This window comes from Triturus cristatus, chromosome 12 (genome assembly GCF_964204655.1).
Source record: "Triturus cristatus chromosome 12, aTriCri1.1, whole genome shotgun sequence".
NCBI lineage: Eukaryota > Metazoa > Chordata > Amphibia > Caudata > Salamandridae > Triturus > Triturus cristatus.
Window position 1 is genome coordinate 34,442,802 of NC_140595.1, and position 20,734 is coordinate 34,463,535.

At 49.6% G+C, this 20,734-nt stretch overlaps 1 protein-coding gene across 4 annotated transcripts in view; it reads right to left on the reverse strand.

The window, feature by feature from the left end:
- Window positions 1–3,615: 3,615 nt before the first annotated feature.
- PEX11G (peroxisomal biogenesis factor 11 gamma) overlaps window positions 3,616–20,734 on the reverse strand; it is a 507,211-nt gene continuing 490,092 nt past the window's right edge. For all 4 annotated transcript variants that reach the window (XM_085637659.1, XM_085637660.1, XM_085637657.1 and 1 more), the window contains 3 exons: window positions 19,820–19,998; window positions 18,831–18,887; window positions 3,616–5,612 (listed from right to left, as the gene is read on the reverse strand). In XM_085637659.1, the coding sequence (XP_085493785.1) occupies window positions 5,387–5,612; window positions 18,831–18,887; window positions 19,820–19,998 (462 nt within the window). In that variant the 3' untranslated portion in view covers window positions 3,616–5,386. The remainder of the gene's footprint in view (window positions 5,613–18,830; window positions 18,888–19,819; window positions 19,999–20,734) is intronic.

A 20,734-nucleotide genomic window follows, 5' to 3' on the forward strand; every position in this document is an offset into this window, starting at 1 on the left:
CAGGAGGGAGGTAATGCCTTGATTTGGGGCTCAAAGTTAAGGTTGGAGTCAAATTTCACCCCAAGGTTTCTTACCACTGTTTCCGGAAGGCGGCGGGGAGGCCTATTTCCAATGGCCACCAAAATACTTGGAGCAGGAGAGGCTTTGATGCCAAAGAAAAGAACCTTGGTCTCATCAGAGTTAAGTTTTAGACAGGTTGCATTTATCCAGTCGACAACTGCTTTGAGACGTTTGAAGGAACACAGTTGTGGGAGCGTTTTCCTGGAAGGCCAAGTGGAGTTGGGTGTCATCCGCATAGGATACTACTCTCCCCCTCCTCCCCCAAGTCTCGATCAGTTTATCCAGTGGCTCCAAATATATATTAAAAAGGGTGGGGCAAATGGCTGAGCCCTCTATCAGTTTTGAGGCAGAAGAAAAAGGTGGGAGGCAAACCGCATGGGAGCAGTCGCTAATGAAGGATTTCAACCATAACAGGGCTTGGGCTCTAATACCGATCTTTTGTAGTCTCTCACGCAGAATATCATGAGAGACCGTATCGAATGCCGAGGAACGGTCCGGTAGCAGTAGCATTACCATAACCGGGGGATTTAAATCCAGATTTTCATGAACGTATTCGGAGACTTCCAGCAGGGATGACTCATTGCTGTCGCCAGCACGAAAGCCCGACTGGGAGTCGTGCAGCAGGTGATTGGATTCAAGCAGGGGCGGCACCTCCACTAAGGCGGAGGAGCGTAGCCCCACAGCTCTCAGAGCAGGAAAAAAGAAAAAGATAACCTCATTATCAGCATTTTATTTTTCTTCGCTACGGGGCAAAGTTAGGGTGGACAGGGCTGGTGTCGGAAGCCTGGGTTCTCTCTAAGTGCGCATGACAGTTTGGCCCGCCGTCTTGGCCCAGCTAAACAGTCATACGCACTTGGCATGTTCCCCACCACTGTAATACACAGCCTGGTGGAGAACATGCACAGGCTCACTGACCCAGTCTGAACGCCGAACCCCGCCCCTCAGACCAATCACAACGCTGCATTGCAGCATTGTGATTGGCTTAGGGGAACCTGTGTGCTCCCACAACTCGGCAGCAACAACGGAGGGGAGACAGAGGAGGTAAGTGGTTTTAAAAAAAATCTTTTGTTCTCCCCTCACCCTTCCCTTCCGCCCTGAGACACTAGTTCCCTGCCATCCACCACTGAATTCAAGAAAATGTGATTTCTGCCTATTAATATTTTTTGCAAGTAATTTAGCAACTGTGGGAAGAAGTGAGATAGGCCTAAAGTTACTCAGAACTTTAGGGTCAGCTGATGCTTCTTTGGCAGGGGAGCAAAGCTTGCTTCCTGCTGGAAGGAACCAGCACCAGGTGCAGGGAGCCATTTAGCAGTCGGTTCAAGATAGGGTTCCCCACAGGGGCAGCAAGTTTCAAAATGGCAGGGGCCCAGGGTGGAGCCAGACTTGCAACTTGCGAGCTGCTGATTCCTCAACGGGTAAGGGGGCAAATCTAGAAAGTGACGCCAGCATAGGGGTTGGACGTTGGTATAGTAGGACTCTGGGTTGGAAACTGATCGTAAATGGTGTGGATTTTCTTGAAGAAGAAAGAAGGGAGGCCCTCACATAACTCCATGGAAGGGAAGCGACTGTTTCTTTTTGCATGGGACGCGAGAAAGGTGTTTGTTTGCTGCCTCCAAAAAAGACCAGGCACGAAAGTTTTTTTTGGCAGTGCGAATAGCAGTTTTGTTTTTTCAGAGCGGCCTTGTATATTGCTTAGCGCCATTATCATACTTGGGTCTCCAAAGCCTTTCTAGCTTTTTGCACACTGATTTCTCTCGCTTGAGGGTCTCGGAGAACCAGGGCACAGAAGGTTTTAACCTCTCTGAGGTGTGGGATTTCAGAGGGGGCAACAATATCGATGGCAGCGGAATTATTAAAGCACAGAACATCCTGTTCTAAGTCCTCTGTCCAGAGACCGGGCGTGGACTGAAGCGACTCCAAAAGTTGGGAGTCCGATACTTTAGTCTATGGTCTGGACAAAGACTTACATTTTGCACACCGCAAGAAGCTGTGGAGACCACATTAAAAGGGACCAAAAATGGTCAGACCAGGTAAGTTTGAGAACAGGTTTTACCAAGACCGTCGCAGGAGTTGCTAAAATCAGGTCGGCCTGAGTTGTGAGTTGGCACCTTAAGTAGTTGCTCTAGGTTGAAACCTTCATTAGAGGATAGAAAGTGCTGTGCGGGTTTGTTGTTAGGATCGTCCACACTGAAGTTAAATTTGCCCTGTAGCAGGTAATGGGCATGGAGAGGCAGTAATTGACCAAGCACGTCAATGAGAAGCTGCAAGGAGGCGGCCAGTTCATCAGGAGGGTGGTAGATAGGCTCACCAGCTACTACGAATGTTGGGGCTAAGATAATGGTGAATAAAAAAACTCTTCAATATTGTTAATGGCCGCCAATTTTAATGCACAGCAAGAGTAGGTGGATCGATGTACAACAGCCAACCCACCCCCGTTTTCGTCGGCTCTATCAATATGCGTACTGGAGAAATCTGGTGGAACTGCCAAGCGAGATCGTCAGCCGAGCAGTCTTTTAGCCAAGTTTCAGTGAGAAATATGAAGTCCCAGTGGTTCTCAATTAGCAGATTAAAAACGTTCAGGGCATGTCTGAGTAGGGAACGATAATTTATAAGGCAGAACAAAAAGGAAGAACTTGATGTGGGAATAGGTACTACTACACCAGACTCCCCGTGTGGCAACAATCCGTAGTCTTTATCTTGGGAGGGACTGCACGTTTTAGGGGCTTCCAGAGAGAAGCCGCATCCAGGGCATTTCAACCCCGCTGCAGGGCTATCATCAGTAAACTCGCATGCATTTCACAGGAAGTAGTACATAAGGCTAGTAATTCGACCCTAGTATAAGTATGAGGGGCGTGTTATGGCCGAACTTACCGGCAGTATGGCTGGCGCTGAATGCGATTCAGGCACGGGCGGGCTAGCCTTTGCTGTGCCCACTGCGCACATCCGCTGTGTGTCCGTGGAATCAGACCACTAATATAGTATTCGGGCCCTACAAAGACTAGAGCACGCCTCAAGAAAGTGGCAGCTTAGCAGGGCTCCGAATTGAGTCAATCAATCAATTAATACTTTATTTTGCATTTAGAAACAAATGCATAAAAAGTTCAGATAAAAATATACAGACAAACCAATAAGTTATCATAAAAAGGCTGCTATCTAAAAATGTATCCTAAAACCCTTAAATCAGCATGTACATCACCCCACTAGTACACCTGCATCTTAATACATTTAGATTTGTTCCAGCTGTGCATATTATACCGGTTTTAACATTTGATCACATGTTGGCTAATCTGCGAGTTTTTAGTGCTGTACATAAATGTGAAGCCCAAAAAAAGTGCAACATGCCCCAAAAGCGGATCACGGGCAGCAAGTGCAAGCATTTAGCAGCTGTTATTACTGATATATCTGAATTACAGAAGTTTTCTCCCCCCCCCAACTGTGCAAAATCTGCAAATGTCCCAATATAAATGAGAGCGATGGTATTATTGATCTCGGTCAACAAGGTAGCCCCTCCCACAAGTGCTAATTCAAATTAAAACACAGAACTTGAATTCAAAGCAATTTCAAAGTGGGTAACAAGTGATATTGTTACCCAATGTAATGCTACTGTGTTTACTGACCTCAGAAGGTTGGAGGCCCAAGTTAGCTATGAAAGGATTCAAATTTGTGATATACAAGTTACAGGAGGTTTAAGCAATGAACAGTTAACTCACTGAGCCATCTTTCCAGCATTTTACAGTACCCTAATGATTCAGTGATACACAAGTCAGAAGTAAGAGCCATTCAAGAGTCACTCAACATTAAAGATGACCACCTTTTATTCAAGGACAATGAAAGCATGGCATCAAATGGGGTAAACTTGGCCAAACCTGTGCAGCCACTAACCGGTTAAACTGAGGACAGGACTGCAGTGCACAAGGAAAGACTACGGCTACCTGAGCAGTGTTCCATTAGGTTTGTGCGTAGAAAAAGGGTTAGAAATGATAAATTCTATACATTTAAGTAGCGAATGTTTACACTTGCATAGATAGAATTCATTTCAAGCATGGGACTGCAGCTCCTTGGGGAGAGGGCAGGAAATTCATATTTCAACAACTGAAAGAACAGAAAAGAAATGTGAAAGTTTTAGGAAATGAGACAGAAATAGACAAATTAAAACATAAATATGAATCGCTATAGCACAGGGTGCCCTTAAGAAATACTCAACAAACCACAGGGCTTCAAGTCCACATAAGTTGTATGTAATGAGCCAATGGAGCGTAGGAAGGCGTGTCATCAGGACACCATGATTTAGACATGTGCTTCCATTTTATATCTCATCACCTGCTATGAAAGTCGATTGGTTTGATTGAGACACACACATACTACAACTCCCAGAATGCACTCCTTGAACAAATGTCAACCTAATGACATTGGGTAAGTCTCCAGCTCCACAGTTTATTTTGTTTTTGGCCCCACAAAGGAGACACTCCAAGTCTAAAAAGCTCAGATCACACATCTACGTGGCTCAGTCATTTCTAAAATTGGAAGTTCGTGAGTATGTTTTGGGGCAGACATGTTCTGACATATTCACCCACTCTGTGTGTCCCATTTGCATTTTCAGATCAGTAAATCCTCAGACAAGAGAGGGTAAAAATACAGCCAAAAAAGAAATCTCCTCACACATCTGACATGGAACAAACTGAGCTCTTTTTCAGGTGTATGGGACATCCTGTGCATTGTGACAGAGTAACCCATCTGCCAAAATCTAAACCAGGCCCTTAGTTTGGAAAATAAATGTGAAATTAAAGCTTTGACAATCTGTATGACTTGGCGAAGGACTGGAATTGGAATGGTAGATCTGTCCAGTTAGAAATGGTAAACAAGCAAACTACAGGAAAAGGTTTAAATTATGAACCACTGAGATTGCGATATAGATTTTGAAAAATGTTTTTCCAAACTTTTTCTAACCTGAATGTTTTCAAACTAAAAGTAATATAGATTGACAGTAAACGGTTTCAAGCTAGTTTAAAATCATTCACTGGATCCTCCATGCAAAGATGTCAAACCTGAAATAGTTTCAGTATGTCAATTCCTCAAGTTACCGTGGAGATGACATATGGACGATGGTCGCCTGAATGAGGGAATCAGACAAACTTGTCGCCGAGTGCCTAATCCATGAGCGGTTAGATAAAGAACTGTGTGGAAATAATGGAACATTAAAGAACTCTGTGTTGGCTTATTTTCATTATTGTACGTATGATTTTTTCACAATTTTGTAAAAACAAATCTCTGGATTATGAAAAAATTGTGTTTAAACTTGGATCCGAATGGACCAATACCGGTCTGGTCAGAAGCTTCCAGAATTAGATCCCAACGTGGTTTTGTAAAGTCCAATAAGAGATGAAATGGTGCCCAAAAGACCCACGAGCCAAGGTGGGAAGCGTCCGGCCCACAGAAATCCCGGAGGCATCCAGTGGATAGCATTGAGGAGATCCGCAACGTTGCTGATTACAGACAAGACCTCGTTTGTCTCCACGATGTTCAACTCCTTTAGGCTCAACTGGGAGTATTCTCTACGAGAGAAAAGAAAAAAAATACATATATCAGTTTGCAGCCTCTTAAAGCTCTACTATCAGAAATTTATGCCAACGATGGCTCAACTTCTAGATGCGATCTGTGATCTACAAGAGATGGGTTCAAGTTGTGTGTTCCGAATCACTCCCTTTGTTAATATTCCTCATCTAGATACACTTTTTATCAATTTAATGTCTTGTGGATATCCGGGAAATCTGGCACGGCTGTGACTGAAGTACTCGTTTGAGGAAATAGGATCACATTTTTGAGGCAGCAGCGGACTTTTAACATTTTTATATTGTCAACAATTGGAACAAAACTTTTCAGAATGCGTATTGTTATCGATTGCATCCATACAGGAAGTGAGTGGTAACTATGTAATTGGAGGACCATTTATTCTTTAGATATATGTGGTTGCCACGCACACTGTCTGCTAGTGCAAAAACTGAATAGAATTCCACCAATCTTGGCATGACCATCGGATTTTACTCCAAATAGGCTGTTAGTGGTTTCATGTAAATCTTTCAATTCGTTTGAGATTTTTTTCTTAGAAATGCATTTTGGGTGGGTTTTGCTGGGCTCAGATATGATGAAGGTTATGACAGAAAATTATTATGATCCGAGTATAAAAAAATTGAAATCTAATGTAATGTAGAAGTATTTTTGCACAAAGGTTTCACTGATCACAGCTCAGGATGGAGCTGTGGAACCAAGCAATTTGATTGGCTGATCATGTCAAAACTTTTGTTGAAGATGTTATAACCCAATCGGTAACTTTTTGCACATCTCACTATGCAGGAAAATAATTTAGGTGTGTATAAAGAAATTAGGTGAGCATCCACTGATCCTCGGGTATGTGTGTGGGCCTTCTGAGCGCTTCCAAAGACTTTGCGGAGTGGGTGCTGGTGGAAGGAGTGGTGGGGCAGGATGTAGCCAAAGAGTATCCCTACCACAGAGTGCCCCAAGTATGGCAAAAAGAGATCTGGCCCCAAGGGACGGGGACACCGAGTGGAGGACATGGCTAAAGGCCAGGGAGTGTCTCCTGGGTTCAGTGGCGTAGCATGGGCGGGGCCACAGGGGCGGTTCCCCAGGTGCATAATTCTTAGGGGTGCAAAATTGTGGGCGCAAATTGCAAAGTGTGCCACGCAAAACTTGCCTTGCCCCAGGCACCGGCAACCCACAGTACGCCACTGCCTGGGTCCATTGCACACAGCCAAAGGATTTCCACCGCGGGATCTGGTGCCCCAGAGCTATGGGCCAGCAATGTTGGCTTTTGCCAGGGAGTGTGTGACCTGCACCAAAGCCTTCTCTACATGGCCAAATGCAATGTGCATCCGTTCAGGAGCTGTGGATTCGTTGTCGGGCATGGCCTTTTACCGTGTCCCTGGAGTGCACTGTGCATAGCAAACTGATGTGCGCAGGGGGTCCTTGGAGCAATAGGTGTGGTCCAAGATCACAATAGGACTTGGGTTGTGTGCAGTCGTGCGCAGGCTAGTGGTTGAGGGGGCGGGGCATCGACGGGAAAGGAAGAGGAGGAGCGACGGCTAAGGCGGGCAGTTAGAATAGGGACGGCAATGTAAGAGGTTAGGGATAATAAAGCTCTGCTAACTACGACCACGGTGTCTGTCGTCATTGGGAACTACCACGACACGACAGCTGGCGACGAGAGTGGGATGAGCGGCATGCTCCCCTGAACCCTGGAAAACCGTGGTCTGTCCCCTGAGCGAGGCGCGAGAAAGAAGCCTGAAAGCAGCGCTGCTCGCGCTGAAACCGGAGCCTTCAAGCCCAGCGTGACGCCAAAATCACGTGTGTGACAAGAGAGGTGGCAGTAACAGTGCGCGCCTACCCTGTGGTGAATGAAGTCCCACGGAGCTGATGAGCCGGTGAGTGAGGCCGCCGAGGTAGCGTGAGTCATGTGGGGAAGAACCGGAGGTAGTGCTGAGCCTCGTGTCAAGCCCCGTGTGTGGTGCCGGTCCGGCGGCCATCTTTAAACCAGGCGGCTGTTTTCAGGACACCCTTTGTAAATCAAACAAGCGGCCATTTTGGAGTCAGGCACCAAACAAGCACTGGCAAAGGCAAGAAACAAACCCAAGCCAAGGCAAGAAAACCAATTAAACAAACACAAGCAAAAGCAAGAAGAAAAGCAAACAAGCACAAGCAAAGGCAAGAGAAGAATGAAACAAACCCAAGCCAAGGCAAGAAGACGATTACACAAACACAAGCAAAAGCAAGAACAAAGGCAAGAGAAGAATTAAACAAACCCAAGACAAGGCAAGAAAAAAAATTCAAACAAGCACGAGCAAAAGCAGGAAGAATACTGGACAAGCACAAGCAAAGGCAAATTTAATGAAAGCAATCAAGCCCGAGTAAAGACAGGAGAGCAAACAAGTAGGAACTAAAACGATTGCAAGAGAAGCACGATGTCAAACCACGGCTCGCCTGCACGTCAAGAGGTGAAACCTGTTGTGATGGGGATGTCGCACTTGCGCCCTCCAGAGCCTCTGGCGCTCGTGGTTGGGAGTAGCATGGGGCCTCGATGGGAGGAATGGATCGAAGATTTTGAAGACTACATCAAAGGCTCCAAGGTGCTTGGTGATGAAGACCAACTCATAGCGCTCCGCAACCTTGTGGGAAAAGACATCAGCAAAATGATTAAGGAAATCCCAGCCGCAGATGCAGGGACCTACGCCAAAGTACGAGAGGCGTTGGATAGGAAATTTCTACACAAGAAGAATGTGGACTACGAGAGGTATGTGTTCCAGCGGGCGCACCAGGGAAAAGATGAAATGATGGGTACATAAATAACTCGACTACGCCGGCTAGCACGCCACTGCAACTTTGACGCGTTCTCGACGGACGACGCCATCCGGCTGCGCGTCATCAATGGGTGCCAGTCCGAGACGCTCAGGAGAAAACTGTTGAAGAAAAGTCACACCCTCGACGAAATAGAAGAAATGACGAGGGTGCACGAACAGGCTGAGGAGCACGCTAGGACCATGGAAGCAGGACGGACGGAACGCAGGGAACAAGTATGCCATGTGCGGACCAGTCGCTCCAGCCGAGGGTCCAGGGAGCGAGGGCGGCACTCCCGGCCGTCGTCGCGCCGCCGTTATTCTGGATATCGTCAACCGGAAGCAAGGCGGAGAAGCAAGCGTCAGGATCATGTAAGAAAAGCACCAGCACGGAAATGCTACAGATGTGGGTATGATTTCCCGCACACCGGAGCCTGCCCAGCCATGGGACAGCAGTGCCGCAAGTGTGGGCGGAGCAACCACTTTGAAGCCAAGTGCAGCGAGTATCGCCGGGAGAAGGACAAGAACACGCACAGGACGTCGCGCGGCGACACCCGCCAACACCACGCGCGAGCGGTGCACGACCGCCCAAAGTCGTCGTCCAGATCCTCTCACTCCAGCCGGGAGTCACAGACGTCGCGATGGTCAAGGAGGTCACCATCTCGAGACTCCAGATCCCCTTCAGACGAACGAGAATACTCGGTCGAATATGCCAACATGATCGCTGACCCCGATCAACTTAAGAAATATCCCCGACTGGACATCAGTTTCGGCGAACATAACACAAAATTCGTAATGGACAGTGGTGCGTCACTGAACTACATCCCTGTGACAGAGTATCACAAAATGAAGCCTCGTCCTCGACTAAGTCCAGCACATGTCCGAGTCTACACCTGGATGTCCAGGAAACCACTTCCTTGTCTCGGAAAGTTTTCAACTGTACTTCGACACCAAACGATATCTGTTCCTGCCGTGATACATGTCATAGAAGGGCCAGAGGCTGACTGCCTCCTTGGCTTGCCGACGGCCGAACGACTGCGGTTGGTAGAGATCTTGTATCGGGTCAGCAATGACTGCAACATTGTCCACAAATTCCCAAAGCTGTTCATGGGACTCGGCAAAATGAACAGGGGTCAGATCCGTCTACACATTGATGACCAAGTCCAGCCGGTTGCCCAACATCCTCGGAAGGTGCCGTTCCATCTCCAGCAGGCCGTGGAAGATGAGTTGCAAGATCTGCTGACAGCCGACATCATCGAGCGGACGGAGGGCCCCACACCATGGGTGTCACCAGTGGTCATCGTTCCGAAGAAAGGGACCCCGGGAAAGGTGCGGTTGTGTGTGGACATGCGGATGCCCAACACCGCCATCGAGAGAGAGCGTCACCCAGGCCCTCACCTGAGTGACATGATAGCCGCACTTATTGGTGCTCGAGTGTTTTCCAAGCTCGACCTCAACAAAGGGTACCATCAGTTGGAACTTCACGAGAGCTCCCAATACATCACAACTTTCGCAACGCACCTGGGGCTATACCGTTACAAAAGACTGAATTTCGGCATCTCCTCGGCCGCCGAAATATTTCAAGAGGCCATTCGCCAGACCATCCACCACATCCCCAACACACTGAACTATAGTGACGACATCCTGGTGTATGGGGCGAATGTACAGGACCACGACACCGCCCTGGACCGAGTCTGCCATGCCCTTCTGGAAGCAAACTTAACGCTCAACAAGGACAAATGCGAGTTTCACCAGTCGAAGCTGAAGTTCTTCGGGCACGTCTTCTCGGGGGCTGGGATGAAGCCCGACCCTGATAAAGTGAGCACGCTCAATGACACCGAGAGCACACGAGACGTTAGCGATGTGCGGTCCTTCCTGGGAATGGCAAGCTACTGCTCGAGGTACATCAAAGACTATGCCACCCTCAGCCACCCACTCCGAACACTGACCAAGCAGGGACAGCCATTCGAGTGGACTTGTGAGTGCGAGCACGCCTTCCAGGAAATTAAACAAGCGGTAGGAGCAGCTGGGAGTCTGGCATACTTCAGTCCTGACCGCAAGACTGAAATAACGGTGGATGCCAGTCCTGTTGGCCTAGGGGCCATCTAAGCGCAATACGACAACGACACAGATCAACGTCACATAGTGGCTCATGCCAGCCGGAGTCTCTCCGACACGGAGAAGGCATATTCCCAACCTGAAAAGGAGAGCCTGGCGGTCGTGTGGGCCTGTGAACACTTTCACGTGTTCATATATGGGAAACATTTCACCATGGTGACGGATCACCAAGTGCTCGTTACCATCTTCGGGAATCCACGCTCCAAAATGCCGCCTCGCATTGAACGCTGGGGACTGCGCTTGCAGGAGTATACCTACACCATCGTCCATAAGCCGGGAAAGTCAGCTAACCCGGCCGATTACATGTCGCGCCACCCCAAGGCATCTCACCTCTCCAAACCGTCTGTGGCCGAGGAGTTTATCCACTTTGTGGTGGATCAAGCGCGACCGCCTGCTGTTCCTCTGGAGGTCATTCAACAAGCCACGTCACAAGATGAGATGTTGCAAGGGGTGATCCGCAGGGTGCAGACACATCGCTGGAGGCACGAAGAGCCACAGGAAGGGAGTGATCCGACGACGCGTCAGGAACTACAGGCGTTCAGAAACGTAAGCGGAGAACTGTCTGTCACTGCTGAGGGCCTGCTACTGAGAGACCACCGAATTGTCATCCCCAGCCAACTGCGTCAAGTAGTCATTAACCTGGCTCACGAAAGTCATCGAGGTGTAGTTGCGACAAAGAGGGCCCTCCGAGAGCGGGTTTGGTTCCCGTTTCTTGACAGAATGGTGGAGCACACTCTGAAGGACTGTCCGCAATGTCAAGTGGTTGGACACAGGGATCCTCCAGCCCCACTTCCGATGACGCCACTACCACCCGGGGTATGGCATGAATTAGCCATGGACTTCTACGGCCCAATGCAATCGGGCAAGTATGTTCTCGTAGTGATCGATGAATACTCACGATTCCCCATCGCCCAGTTTGTGCCATCCACCAGCGCTGCCGCCACCATCAAAGTGTTGGACGAAGTCTTTGCAGCCTGGGGTGTGCCCAAGGAACTAAAAACAGACAATGGTCCCCCCTTCAACGGACAGGAATTCAGCGACTTTGTGAAGTCAATGGACGTGAGACACCGGAGAATAACGCCCCTATGGCCGCAAGCCAACAGCACCGTTGAAAGGTTCATGGCCACCCTAAAAAAGACATTCCAGCAAGCCACGCTTGACAAACGAGATCTGCAAACAGCTCTCAATGATGTGCTTTGATCCTATCGAACAACACCCCATGCCACCACTGGCAAATGCCCGGCCACACTCATGCTAGGGCGCCCTATTCGAACACGGATACCCACCTGGGAAGGGGCTCTACGACCAGTCTCCCCAAGCCGCATCCATCACGAAGTGGCCATCGCGGACAGAGCAGGCAAGGAAAACATGAAGGCATATGCTGACGGCAGGAGACGAGCCAGGTCCCTCTCCCTCCAGGAAGGGGACTGTGTTGTGGTCAAGCAAGAACAAGGCCGAAAGACAGACTGCAGGTTCAGAGCGGAGCCTTTAACAATAACTCGACGAAAGGGCACCATGCTGACTGCGGAATCAGAAAACCGGCGCATCACGCGGAACGTGTCTCACTTCCAAAAATGCAATCCAGCCATGCAAGAAGCACTTGTGGCGGGACCATCGACAACTGGAACTGAGCAATGTGAAGAACGAGGTGAGGCTACCACCAGTCAGGAAGGGGATGATGGAGGCCCAGCCGGAACTGTGGCTGAAGGCCGGTCTCTCCGACCGCGACAGACAATTCAACGGCCCAAAAGGTTAATAGAAGAAATATGAACTTATGTCACATTGTTTTGTTAACAAAGGGGGAAGATGTGCAGTCGTGCGCAGGCTAGTGGTTGAGGGGGCGGGGCATCGACAGGAAAGGAAGAGGAGGAGCGACGGCTGAGGCGGCCAGTTAGAATAGGGACGGCAATGTAAGAGGTTAGGGATAATAAAGCTCTGCTAACTACGACCACGGTGTCTGTCGTCATTGGGAACTACCATGACACGACGGGTTGGGCAACACCCAAGGCCCGATCACCTGCCGACACTGCAGCCACACCTTCACCCACCTCCGGACCCCGGCAGCAACCCCCAGCCCACAGAACGCCAGCACACACAAACCACTGAGCTGCATCCTTCTCAACATACGCTCCCTGCACAGGCACGCCAATCTGGGACCTCCTTCACACTCACACACCCAACGTCGCATTCCTCATAGAGACCCGGACCAACACCAGCTTCGCAGCCGTCATCGCAACCGCCATCCCCGACGGATACAAGATCCTGAGAAAAGACCGCCCCAACCGCCCAGGAGGAGGCCTCGCCATCGTCCAAAAAAGCTCCCTTTGATTGACAACCACCAACTCGGACAACGTCTCCCCCCCCCCCCCCCCCCCCCCCCCCATGGAATACATACTCTTCCAGATCCAGCCCAACCCCTGAACGACGCTCCGATAAAACACTCGCCTACAGACCACCTGGCCCCCGCACCCCTTTCACAAATGTCATAGCCGACCTCATCGCACCCCACGCCCTCGCCTCCACAGACTATATACTACTCGGAGACCTGAACTTCCGCCTGGACAACCAAAGTGACCCCACCACCACCGCCCTCCTAGAGAACCTCACCAACACAGGGCTGACGCAACTTCTCTCTGCCCCACTCACACAGCAGGACACACATTCAACCCCAGCTTCGCAGGAGGAAACAACATCTTCAGTCAAACCATGGAACTGCTCTGGACTGACCCCCATAGCATCCATTTCTCCTTTACTAAACCCACCGCACACAAGCATGCACGCCGCTTCCCACGCAGAATCTGGAACAAAGTCTCAGAACAAAACCTCACCTCCGCACTCACCTGCACTCCACCCCCAACTACGACAGACTCCAACACAGCAGCAAGCAACCTCCACCAATGGATCGCCAACTGCGCCAACACACTCGACCCCCTCCAGAACAGCAGAAGAAAGCTAACTGGTTCACCACAGCACTCCAAGATTCCAAGTGCTCCTGCTGACGGCTGGAAAAGATGTGGAGAAACAGCAAAACTCCGGAAGCACGCTCCGCCTACAAAACAGCAACCACAGCCACCACCAACTCATCAAACCCACAAAGAAAAACGTCCTCCAAGACAGAATCCTCTCCAAAGCCCACAACTCCAAGGAACTCTTCACCATCATACAGGAATTTGCCAAACCCAACAGCGAAACAACTGACGTCCCTTCCTCCCAAGACCTCGGCAACAGACTCAGCTCCTTCTTTCACCTCAAGATCAAGACACTCTATGAAAACTTCCAACGACCAAGACCTCTCCCAGTGACGCCACCCAACTGACCCTTCCAGTCCCAGTGACGCACCACTCCCAGTGACGCAACCCAACTGACCCTTCCTACCTGGATCCCACTCACAACAGAAGACACCCTAAAGACCATGAAGAGCATCCACTTCGCCGCACATCTTAGACAGGGCCGCCACAGTCATCGCACCCGAGCTAAGTCGAACCATCAACTGCTCCCTTGAGACCTCCACATTCCCCGACACCTGGAAGCGTGACGAAGTCAACCCCATCCTAAAGAAGCCCTCCGTAGACCCGACGGAACTCAAGAACTCCAGGCCTAGCTCACTGCTCTCTTTCGCAGCCAAGGTCATCGAAAAGGCCCTCAACACCCAGCTAGCAACATCCTAGACACCTATCAATCCGAATTCTGCAGCAACCACAGGACCAAGACCGGCCTCCTCGCCACCACAGACGAAATCCGCTTCCTCCTCCACCAAGGCCAAACGGCAGCCCTCATACTCGTGGACCTATCAACAGCCTTCGACACCGTCTCCCACAGCACACTAGCCACCAGACTCCACGACGCCGGCATCCAAGGAAAGGCCCTAGACTGGTGACGATCATTCCTCACAGGCAGAACGCAGAGTATAAGACTCCCGCCCTTCCTCTCAGAACTGACAAGAGATCAGATGCGGAGTACCTCAAGGATCCTCCCTCAGCCCCACCCTCTTCAGCGTCTACATGGCCCTCCTCGCAAACATCGTCAGAAATCACAGGCTCAACACCTTCTAAGCCGATGACATCCAGCTCATCCTCTCCCTCACCAAGGAACCCGACATCACCAGGCACAAATTTCAAGACGGCATGAAAGCTGTCGCAACCTGGATGATGAACATCCGCCTGAAACTCAACTCGGAGAAAACAAAAGTCCTCATCCTTGGCTCCACCCACTACGCATGGGACGACACCTGGTGGCCTCTTGCTCTCGGAAACCCACCCACCCCAACGGATCATGCACGTAACCTCTGCATCATACTAGACTCATCACTCACCATGAATCGCCAGATCAATGCCGTCTCCTCTGCAGGCTTCCACACCCTTCGCATACTACTCAAGACATTCAAGTGTCCCCTTCCCCCACCCCCGACTCCAGGAGAACGGTCACTCACACACTTGTCACCAGCAGACTGGACTACAGCAACGTCCTCTACACCGGAATCCACAAAAAACTCCTCTGCAAACTCAAGACCGCCCAGAACGCCGCAGCCAGACTAATCCTCGATATCCTCCATTGACTCCCTGTCGAAAGAAGAATAACTTTCGAGCTCTTAACGCATGCCTACAAGGCCCTCCACCACATCGGACCCCGATACCTCAACGAATGCATCTCCTTCATACCCCAAAAATAAACCCATGCTCAGCTGACCTCTCTCTGGCCACCGCCCCACGCTTCTACAGGACCAGAGCAGGTGGAAGGGCCTTCTCCTACCTCGCAGCCAAGACCTGGAACGACCTCCCCCTCCACCTCCAGCGAAGCCAGACACTGCAGCACTTCAGGAAGGACCTCAAGACCTGGCTCTTCGAATGACCCCAACGGAGCTGCTCACAGCCACCCCCCAAGCGCCTTGAGAACCCAACGGTGAGGAGTGAGCTTTACAAAACCCTGATTGATTGATTGGTTGTGAGGTGAACTTTTAATGTGATAGTATTACGGCTCGATTGGAGATGATCGTGAAATGAGAAGCAAGACTGAGGAATACATTCAAACTGGAATAAATCAATTACAAAGACAATATTTACTTAAGGAGAAGAGCACTTGGGTTCTTTGCGGATGTTTGTTTTTATTCATCCTGTTCCCGCATCCTAATGCACTTCACTTCTTCCTTTGCTGATTTAAATAAGGCAGAGTTCTGGCATCCTGTCTGTGTCCTGTGCATCCCTCAGAGGAGCAGGGGCCATGCCTTTGTACAATAATCACATTTAAGAACGATTGCAGTGAATCATAGCTGGGGTGAGAAGTTAATGTGTAAATATTAAGTAGACAGATAAAAGTATGCGGAGTAGGAAGGGCCGCACGTGGAGGGGGCAGTTCCACCAGGTGGCGGTTCCACCAGGTGGCGGGTGCAGGACTTTGCCTGGTTTACAGTTACAAACTGTCTAGTAGTGAACTAGCCTACAAGTAATTCACAAGAGTTTACAAACTCTTGTGACTGAATCTGCCCCAGCCCCAGTGAGGGGCTGGCCCCACTATCGGCTTGAAGTCAGAGCAGGATATCTGTTGTGTGAGGAGCCCCCACCACAGCGTCTCGAACTGGTGTCAAGTTTAAAGCGCTAACTTGGCCCATTTCTGTTAACAATGAGAACATAAACTCTCAAAGGGGGCTTTGTGAGTTTGATTTCAAAATGGTTAAAATAAAAGAGCCCAATGGGTAGGGGTTTTCTCTCTACAAGTGCGAGACATTCTGCAGGTTCCCTACCCGTGTCTGCCCTGCACTGAGTGGCAGACATGGGAAGGAAAAACGAGTGACAAATACAACAAGCATTGGCAAGGCCAATAGGTCTCGCCTTTGGGACGTTATAAGTGTTTAGCCAGAGGTATTGGCAATGTTTTTAAGGTATGTTGTAGAGCAATGTGTTCTTATATATTTACTTGAATATCTGACACCGTATTTCTTTAGCAAATTTTATTGCATGATGTTTGTCGGTAACATTTTTATTTGTATGAATTTAGTTGAGCTGAACTAGTAGTTATAATGTACATTAATAGACGACAAGCAAAGGCCACCCTCAGGGCCCTGCTGCAGTGTGATCCTTCTGTCGCGAGTCCAGACAGCAGAAAGTTTGAGAGTGAAGAAGAAATACCAACAGCAGCACACATTCACACTTTCACATAAGTAGCTGAATGACTGGAGTTAGATGCACTTCTCAGGTTCCTGCAGAACCGCACAAATGTATAAATGTAAATCAATCCTCAAAATCCTGTGATCCTGAGCAAATCACTTATTCTCCCCTGCCTAACAAAATGAACAAGTCTGTGTGGAACGCAACTCAGCGCTCTGATAGCCTTCGGGTCAAGTTTGCACTATATTTACACGTTAACTTAAAAATATCTTGGCAAACTGTGTTTAAAAGTTAAAAATACTATTGGATAAGCGTGTTTGGTTCAAACAGTCGAAGAACACAACAATCCGAGAACACAACCAAGGCAAATAAAACAAGCATTTGAAAAAAAAGCACGGCGGCGCGTTCTATTCAATTAGTAACCTGATCCACGACGAGGAATGCAGCTGCCACCCTGCGTGCCGCTGCTCGCTCCCGAGAGCAAAACGCAGTGGGAGTGAACATTGGGAAGGAGGTGGGACATGCACCCGCCTTTGGCCATTTGCGTGCTTTCATTATTGAAAGACACACGCAAAGGCCAATGCGATGTGTGGGAGAGGTCAGCCCCACACGGAGAAGCTTAGAGTGCTCACAAGAAGCCTCCCATAGAGCAGCGCATGGGCGCTGCACTAGGCTCGACCTAAAAAGTACAAGGCCAGGCATGCAGGGAGTTTTTTCTTGTGAATGGGGGCAATTTTGCTTTTCCCTGCCCATGTTACCGTGCACACAGGCAGGGTAGGGAACATGAGCGGTGGTTCCTCCAGCTCAATAGGGTGAGATGTCTGTCGGTCATTGGGATCAGGAAGCCATTTAGTGGACAGACCACCCTAGTAAGCGCGATATAAATACAATTACAGTTACACTGACATAAATAAGGGTCCAGGGCATATCAGGAGCAGGCAATGGGATGCGGCTTCATCCTGAAAGGGGTGTGCACAAGGTACAGTCATTGTTCACGAACATGTATGGGGTGGAGGAGTCCCAATCCAATGGCTGCGGAAGGGTACATTTTAGGAGATGCGTGGCTCTTTTGGCGGCACAAGGCTATAAGGAAGTGGGTGCATGGTCTCTATTGCTGCAGAAGGTTTGCGGAAGGGGTGCATGGTCCCTATGGCTGCAAAAAGGCACATGTAAGTGGATGCGTGACCCCTATAGCTTCAAAAGAATATGTGGAAGTGCATGTACGGTCCCTATAGCTCCAAAAGGGTACATGGAAGTGGGTGCACGGTTCCTATGGCTCCAAAAGGCAAATGGAAGTGGGTGCACAGTCCCTATGGCCTCAAAAGGGCACATGGAAGTGGGTGAATGGTCCCTATAGCTCCAAAAGGGTACATGGAAGTGGTTGCACATGGTCTCTAATGCTTTAATAGGGTACATGGAAGTGGGTGCATGGTCCCTATAGCTCCAAAAGGGTACATGGAAGTGGGTGCACATGGTCTCTAATGCTTCAAAAGGGTACATGGAAGTGGGTGCATGGTCCCTATAGCTCCAAAAGGGTACATGGAAGTGGGTGCACATGGTCCCTAATGCTCCAAAAGGGTACATGGAAGTGGGTGCATGGTCCCTATAGCTCCAAAAGGGCACATGGAAGTGGGTGCACATGGTCCCAATGGCTCTAAAAGGGTACATGGAAGTGGTTGCCTGGTCCCTTTGGTGCCAAAAGGGTACATGGAAGTGGGTGCATGGTCCCAATAGCTTCAAGAGGGTACATAGAAGTAGGTGCACATGGTCCCTAATGCTCCAAAAGGGTACATGGAAGTGAGTGCATGGTCCCTATAACTCCAAAAGGGTAAATAGAAGTGGGTGCACATGGTCCCTATGGCTGAAAAAGGGTACATGGAAGTGGGTGCATGGTCCCAATGGCTCCAAAAGGGTACAGGGAAGTGGGTGCATGGTCTCTATGGCTCCAAAAGAGTACATGGAAATGGGTGCACATGGTCCCTTTGGTGAAAAAGGGTACATGGAAGGGGGTGCCTTTTCCCTATGGCTACAGAGGCGTACGTGGAAGGGTGCACATGGCCCCTATGGCTTTAAAGGGTTATTAGAAGTCACTTCTCCAGAAAGACTCAACAGTTCTGCATATTGTGGTTGCAGGCTCTGCTGAGGCACACTGCATCAGCAGGGATAGGGCTGCTGGCTTTCGAGATAGAAGGGAGCTCTTTCTTACCTGGTCTCCTGTTTTCGCTTGCCCTTTCTTTGCAGCACGTACAACACCCACAGGGACCTGAAGACAATAAAATAATGAAGAGCATTTATAAAGATCTGAACATTTGCACAGCCAGCACAAGGAAAAGCCAGAAGCAGGGGCTCCAGGAGGCAAGTAGGGGTGTCTCCTGACCACAGTGCAGAGAGACTCTGGAAACAGGAGACATCTAAAGGGCAGTAAATAAATACGTGTGCGATGTAAGCTAGTGGTTGTAGCTCGGGCGAGCCCTAGGGTTGTCTTCTCTTAATCGGACTACATCTCTGCTCCTGGCCTGGCTAGGCACGGTGAGCGCCGTCAGGTCTCAGTGACGTTTACAGATCCATGCCAGAGTTCAGAGCAGCCTTGCCCCTACTTTACATCCTTAGCCCCAGCCGCCTCCCTCCACTGTCCCCCCCCCCCCAACCCCACCATGATGCACCTCCAGTAAGACCCGCTCCGCCTGCGGTTGCCCAAACTGAAGCTCTTCGATCCCATGCCAACAAAACTCACCCCTCCTCTTCACCTCCCCTGCATCACAGTGTGCCCTACACCTCATACTTTATCTGAGCGTGGTGTGGCCTACATCTCTAGCGATGTCCCAGAGGTGCCACTGCTCACGCAGCAGGTGTCATACACCTTCATGAATACACCTCAGTTGTTATCTCAGCCGTCCCTGCCTTACTTTGTGTTCTAATCCTCTCCTAATGCAGTCTATAGCACATTAGCTTTCTCTCTGACCTCTACTTTCCTTTCCTACTCTTACACATCCCTGTCTGGGGTGTGTAAGAGTAGGAATACATTCTTACCTTCTCTGTACCCAACTGCTCTCCTGTACACCACCCCATCTATCTACTTTCATCTTCCTGGACTAAACATTGCGGCTTTCCTAAAACTCACCCCTCCAGAGCCTCGGCTACCACCGCCTCACAGAATACCCCACCCAATGGTGGAATGGACTAATCAAGGCTCACCTCAGAACCCCCAGGAGCAGGGAGATACCCCAGAACCCTGTGCTGAACGTCCACCAGTTGTCAGACTTTGTGCGGATCACGTTGGCGTCTGCGGCCCAGGCCATGTGCTCGCACGGGTAGTAGAGCTGATCCACCACATTGGAGAGGACAGAGAGCCACCGCACCACGGAATCCCGCTCCTGTCGTGGGAGAAAAAGAGGGGAATTGAGACATTAAAGTTACATCTGTGCCTCAACAGTCCGGGCAGAAGAACCAACAGCAACTCACAGATCACACTGGGAAGACATAAGGAGCCAAACGCAAGCAGAGGCTTTAACTGTGAAGTGTGTGTTTGAGGTACAAACCGTATTGTTTAGAGTTGGTGACATTAATTCTTTACTTGTGGTTCAACTGGCTACTTTTTAGGAAATTCACTTTTTGTATTGTTCGCAGCTTCGTGGAGTGTCGTGGAAAACATTTGGATTTCGGATACCCGTCCACCTTCGTCAGGTGTACTACAAGCTGGGGGGACATGGGAGGTATCATCACCATTCCCTCGACACCGAAAGCAGCAGCAGTCTGGCTGAAATCAATCCCTTGAACGCCTTTGAGAAGGCACAAGATGAACCTTGCTCATTAGAGAGGATCAATTCCTTTGATTTAATCAGGAAAATTGGAATCCTATTGTTGGGTCTGGTGGCTCAGTGGATTAATGCGCCCACTGCAGGGGCCTGTGTTCAACCTCATTGTCACAGGTTCAAATCCCGTTGGGTGCACTCAGCCTCTCATCCATCTGCGTTCAATAAAATGAGTACCACTGAGTTGGGTAACATTTAACATCTGTCATTCAGCGCCAAGATGCCTACGGGGGAACGTGCGCTTTACAAATAAACGTTATGTTATGGCAACTTAAGCGTGGAAGTGGGGGGTTACTAC